Source organism: Lolium perenne, chromosome 6 (genome assembly GCF_019359855.2).
Source record: "Lolium perenne isolate Kyuss_39 chromosome 6, Kyuss_2.0, whole genome shotgun sequence".
In the NCBI taxonomy this organism is placed as follows: domain Eukaryota; kingdom Viridiplantae; phylum Streptophyta; class Magnoliopsida; order Poales; family Poaceae; genus Lolium; species Lolium perenne.
In genome coordinates this window covers 213,749,719-213,755,830 of record NC_067249.2, presented here as the reverse complement: position 1 = coordinate 213,755,830, position 6,112 = coordinate 213,749,719, and the positions used below count along the sequence as shown (strand labels likewise).

Genomic DNA, 6,112 nt, shown 5'->3' with positions numbered 1-6,112 from the left:
GGCACGGGGGAGGGGGACCGGCAGGCCGCCGCTGTTGAGCCCCCCCGCTGGACAGCGTATGTCCGGCGGGACGGGATAGCGAGCGTCCCAGAGGGCACGCACCTCGTTGACGTGGAGGGACCGTCGGCCGAAGCCGTTGGCGGCGGTGCCTGCCCTCTCTCGGTCTTGGTGGTCCATGGCGGCTAGGTGCTCGTGGATGACGATGCGGTGGAGGTTTGGAGGTTTGGAGGAGGAGAGGCGAGGTGGAATGCGCGGCAAGGGAGGTGCACGGCGGTTTATATACCGCCGAGGAAGTCCATTGGCGGGCATCAACGCCGCTGCTGAAAACGAGCAGGCGGCGCTGAAGATGAGCAGGTGCATTAACACCAACACGACTCGACGTGGAAGGCGATCAACCTTTGACCGCCGCTAAAGACGAGCAGGCGGCTGAAGATGAGGAGTCGCATTAACACCGACACGCCTTTGACGGGTGCGGAAGGCGATGAGGAAGACGATGCAGACGTTTCCTGCGGCTTCTTCCCACGTCTTTTCCGCCAACATGCGGCGCATCAGCGCCCCCGCTAGGCTCCACTGGGTTAGACCTGGGGTGCCAGATGCAAAGTTAGGCCGCGTCGGCTAAAAAACAATTTTAAAGGCCGCGTCTAGGCAAAAATTTGAGCGCCGGCACTCTCAAAGGTCTAGATCTTAGGGGAGGGCGAGTGGAGATGCTCTTACCTATAAGGTTAAAGAACTCAAACGATAAGAGATAAGGCAATAAGGTGTTCTGTGGGGGTGGGATCGCACAAAAATTTCACTTCAAATTCATTTTGTGATTTTTAGTCTAAAATATATTTTGCGCTAAAAACCATAAAATAAGCTATAAGTAAGATTATGGTGTGATACATCATACATCTCCATGATGCAGGGTTCTAGCTATTTCTGGACTGATCGCTTCGGAGTAAGTTTAATAGTAGAGTCAACTGTTGGCTATAAGCTCACTGCTATTTTATTTGTAGTCAATCTAAAGCTAAAATGTACAGTAGTGAGCTATAAATTATATTACCAAGATCACTTTCACACCACGTGCGATGACTGCTGCAGGAGAGCTCACTCATCTTCTCTCTCCTTCTATATCACCTCAAATTAGGCAATACTATATTATTTTAATCTTTATAGCTAGCTGATGCACGGGTTCGATATCACCTCAAATTAGGAGTAGTACTTATTACCCTTTTGCTAATTCCAGGTTGACTGAGAATTAAGCTAGTTCCAGATGAACTCGATAACCGTTAGATTTGTATCGTGATTCGTACATACAAGAATTACACATGGATGTGTAATTGTACATATATGTATAATTACATATCTTTTGCCTCAGTTACACGCAAATTACATGGAAATCAGGTGACCTGGAATTAAGCTAATTCTAGATTAACCGAGAATTAGCCGCGTCCTACTTATTAATACCGATTTGATACCACGTGCGGGTATAGATATCGTATCGTGTATAAATAGGCAGGAGAGGCCTCGCTTTGCTCCAACAACTCACAGGTAGATTGCCCTGCTACCATTCCGCTTAGTGGAGTAGGCATCGCGCGCATGGCGGGGGTGGGAGTGGCAAGTGACAAGGGCCTGATGGCACTGGTGGTTGCGGTGCTTGTTATGTGCGGCGGCGGGTTGTTTGTCACACCGGCAGCGGCGGAGACCCTGGTGCCGGCGGTGTACGTGTTCGGCGACTCGACGGTGGACGTCGGGAACAACCAGTACCTGCCGGGGAACCTCCTGTACCCGCTGCCGCTCCCCTACGGCATGGACTTGCCGCACGAGCTCAGGCCCACCGGGAGGGCCAGCAACGGCTACAACGTCGCGGACGCCATCTGTGCGGTGCCCGTGCGCGCATCGGCGCATGCATTTTTTTCATTTCATTTCATTTGTTCAGAGGAAAACTAGCTAACCCCATGATGCAAAACTGAAATGGTGCAGCGAGGCTGATGGGTTTCAACATGAGCCCGCCGGCGTACCTGTCGCTGGCACCAGAAATGAGCGACGAGATCCTCAGAGGCTTCGGAGGGGTTAACTACGGTTCCGGTGATTCCGGCATTCTCGACAAAACCGTGAGTACTGCATGTTTTTTGTCCATCTATAATTTGTCCGATCCTTGTTACTAATTTGTTTTTCATGTTTGCATGGATCAGGGGTTGAACAAGAGCATGCCACTGGCCCAGCAGGTGGGGTTCTTCGCGGCCACCAAGTCAAAGATGATTGAGCACGCCGGCGACCAGGGCTCCGTAGACGAAATCGAGAGGCGGGTGTCCGAGTCCCTCTTCCTCATCAGCTCCGGCGGCAACGACATGTTCGAATTCCTCAAGTCGCCTGTGCTGCTGTTCTACATCCAGCTCGCCACCAACTACAGGAAACACCTCAACACCCTCTACGACCACGGCGCCCGCCGCTTTGGGATCGTCAACGTGCCGCCCATCGGTTGCGTCCCGGCGTTGCGCAACAGGTCGGACACCGGCGCGTGCATGGAGTTCGCCAACAACCTCTCCAGGAATTTCAACAACAACTGGCTGAGCGTGGTGATGAAGAACTTCGCAGCCGACCCCGAGCGGCCCGGGATTACCTACTCCGTGGGGAACTCCTACAATATGATCACCAACTTCACGGCGGACCCCGAGGCCGCCGGGTTCAGCGAAGTGGCCAGCGCGTGCTGCGGCGATGGAAGGCTGGGCGTGAATCCATGGTGCCACCCCGGCGGCGCCGTCTGCAACAACCGTACCGACCATCTGTACTGGGACTTGGCGCACAGTACTGACGCCGCCGCCCACAAGGGCGCCGCCCTCATCTTCGACGCCCCGGTGGACTGGGGATTCGCCGCGCCCATCAACTTCAGGCAGCTCGTTTCGGATGGATTTAGCAGCATCTAATTTAAATCATGCATGGTTTCCCTTCATTGAAAGGTAGTCAAGCTCGTCGCCATCCTACTTTATTTCGTAAGTTTATGAGTCTGTTGGCACGACAGTTTTTTTTACTGAATCTGTGCTTGCCCTGTTACCATTTTGTGTTTGAATAAACTGAACCTGACACGTGCATTGTTCACGTGGAGGTGCGTCTAGTTTCAGACCGGGTGGTGATCTCGATCTTGGATGGCACGATGAAAGTGGATCATGCCGTAGGATTCAGTCCAAGTTTCTTTCTGTTGAATAAAAGGATCGCGTCCCAAAACCCTATGTCCATTTGAGATTGTTTATGTGTTCATCCACTGGTTTCAGAGTTCACCTTTCGCAGATCGATGGAGATGCAATAGAATCATAGAAAGGACGCACCCTTTTGTCTACTTACTATAGTCAAATTCAAATAAAAATTTCAAATGGCGTGGCCTTTGAATAAAAATGGTCGCCTAAAAAAACTTCGGTGCGTTTTCTAAAACCTTATGTGGAATGACAGAGAAACACATTTGAATCATGGAGAGAGGTACTGTTGTGCATGCAAATCAAGTTCATTAGTGTTGTTTTAGATAGTGTTATTCTACAGTTTTCCGTGAGCTGGAGAGAATATTTCGCTGATGCACGACTAAGCTTGGAGCCTTCGCTACTTATTTTTCTGCCTCCTGATGCACGTTTTTCTGCCTAACCTGATGCACTACCCCTCATTGAGCTCACAAATAGTAGCAAAATTTTGTGTACCATGATGCATGTGCATCAGGAGTAGCTGGTTTGTGCCGATTTTTTTTTCAGGAACCCGCCGCCACTTTATTGATTGTTTAAAAATATTGGGATACATAGAGAGTCTGGCAATTGTAACAACAAGAGGTGACAACCATGGTTCAGATAAGCTGAACTACGAGCAAGGCCGTGAGATTTGACATTTGAGCTTCTTTTCTCATGAGCGTACTGTGCCCAACAAAGTAGTTTGAGCGCGCCTTAATTTTGTTCAGGATGATTTTTCTTTTTGAACTCCTTCAGGATGATATTGAATATGCTCTGGGAATAAGATTTCACAATTCAAGCTGATCAAGTGGTTTATCAGCAATTCAGCATGCAGCATGAAAATAAGAGCAAAGATCACAGAGACATACTGAAGAAGGCATATTAATTTGTGCGCTGGGCTTCCACAGCTATAAATTATCATCTATGATATGGAATTCTCCATGCTAAAAATAATCAATCACACATCGGTTCAGTCACACAAATCCAAATAAACCCAACGCACGCACTAACAATCCCTAAATAAAATGCAGCTAAATCCCACTAAATTCAATCCTGGCTGGAGGCCTGATGCGACAACGGCTGGCGCTCGCTCTAGTTGCTGCCCTTGCTGATGAGCTCCAGGGCGGCGGCGGTTGTGGGGAGCGCCGGGATGGCTCCCTTCTGCGTGGTGCAGATGGCCCCGCACGCGTTCGAGAACTGCAGCACCTCCCTAAGCTTCTCCTCGTTCTGATCAAAAGAGAATGAATACATCGATTAGAAACATTTATTTCATGATGAAATTGACCAGCTGGTGATTTATAGTATGCTTACGTAGAAGATGGAGTCGTCCTTCGCGACGTTGTCGAGGAGCGATCCAACGAAGGCGTCCCCTGCGCCAGTGGTGTCGACGGTATTGACAGCATAGCCGGGCAAAGATCCCTTGAAATCCTTGGTGAAGTACCTGCATCCCTTCTCGCCGTCCGTGACGACGAGCAGCTTGAGGCCCTCGAACCACAGGGAAAGGACGTTCTTCTCGTCGTTGGCATCTCCCTGGGTGAGGAAGGCCACCTCGTCGTCGCTCACCTTGATGAAGTCGGCCTCCTTCCAGATGCTCATGATGCCGTCGCGGGCGGCCTGAGCCGAGGGCCACAGCGGGAGGCGCACGTTGGGGTCGTACGAGCAGAGGATGCCACCAGCCTTTGCGGCGCGCATGGCGGCGACGTGTGCCGAGCGGCAGGGTTCGGTGATGAGCGAGATGGATCCGTAGTGGAAGATGCGAGCGCGGCGGATCAAGTCGAGGTTGAGCTCAGCCTCTGTGAGGAGCATGTCGGCCGACGGGTTGCGGTAGAACATAAACTCGCGCTCGCCGTTGGACTTGAGGGTGACGAAGGCAAGGGCAGTGCGGGCGTCCTGGTCGAACAGGCAGCCCTCCGCGTTGACGCCGTTCTGCTTCAGGATCCCCACCAGCATGTGACCAAACTCGTCGTCGCCAAACTGTAGAAAAAACATGCATCATCGATCGATATGAAATTCAGACAGACAATCTCGGTCGATGCCACGACATTACACAGTTAACAAATGACGATGATGGAGAAATCCAATTAAGGTTAACTATTGCTATTTGATTCTAGTGAAAGGAAAAAACTCGACGATCTGATGGACGGTAACGCCGAAACGATCACGCTACCCGACACATCCATGATCAGATATTCAGATCCGAACATAGAACAAAGCATATCCGAGCCTAAGAAACACCTGATCCAACGCGCTCAACAACAATTATACGGCCTCAAAAACATCTACCAACGGGACCGAGAATCATAGAAGTGTGGCGCTGAGTGCTTTAGTTACCTTGCCGACGAAGGCGGAGGAGCCGCCGAGCTTGGAGACAGCGCATGCGACGTTGGCGGGCGCGCCGCCGGGCGCCTTGACGAATCCACCGGACTCGGCGAGCGAGACGCCGGCCACATTCGGCACGAAATCGATCAGCATCTCGCCGAAGGAGACAACAAGGCCAGGGGCGGCAACAGCTGCCGGGGAAACTCCGTCACCGAGGGGAGCCATCGAAACTAGCTAGGTGAACGGAACTAAACGAAACGCGACTGGAATATAGGAATCAAGCTAGGAAGATGGAAGAGACGCTGGGTGGATCGATGTGGAGATGCGAGGGGAGGGCTTTGCTTATAAAGGCTCCCGCGGGAGGGTTCATGGCTTGGCCGAGGGGTAATTAGACTTATCCGCCCGTGTTTGGATTTGGATTCTAATCTACTGTATCTAATCTACTCCAACGCCTTCCGAAGATTATAACAGATCAGGAACGTTCTGTGGAACAGTTTATTTATCCAAGAGCGATCTTTATCCAACGCCCTCCCAGCTCACCCCGTGTTTCTCGGCTCATCACCCCGAACGACCAAAAACCCTTCCGAAGATTTCGCCAAAACCCT

General features: G+C 51.2%; 2 protein-coding genes across 2 annotated transcripts; one reads left to right on the top strand and one right to left on the bottom strand.

Annotated features, from left to right (window-relative positions):
• Positions 1-1,528: 1,528 nt before the first annotated feature.
• On the top strand, positions 1,529-3,100 carry LOC127306045 (GDSL esterase/lipase At5g55050). Its single transcript, XM_051336645.2, has 3 exons — positions 1,529-1,858; positions 1,963-2,093; positions 2,175-3,100. Exons 1-3 carry the CDS (start codon positions 1,579-1,581, stop codon positions 2,904-2,906), a joined length of 1,143 nt encoding a protein of 380 aa, XP_051192605.1. The 5' UTR covers positions 1,529-1,578; the 3' UTR covers positions 2,907-3,100.
• A 967-nt stretch (positions 3,101-4,067) lies between these two features.
• LOC127306044 (fructokinase-2) lies at positions 4,068-5,847 on the bottom strand. The gene is made up of 3 exons (XM_051336644.2): positions 5,520-5,847; positions 4,500-5,162; positions 4,068-4,415 (listed from the first exon to the last, which is right to left on the bottom strand). The coding sequence occupies exons 1-3, from the start codon at positions 5,730-5,732 to the stop codon at positions 4,281-4,283; spliced, it is 1,011 nt and encodes a 336-aa protein (XP_051192604.1). The 5' UTR covers positions 5,733-5,847; the 3' UTR covers positions 4,068-4,280.
• Between the last annotated feature and the right edge of the window lie 265 nt (positions 5,848-6,112).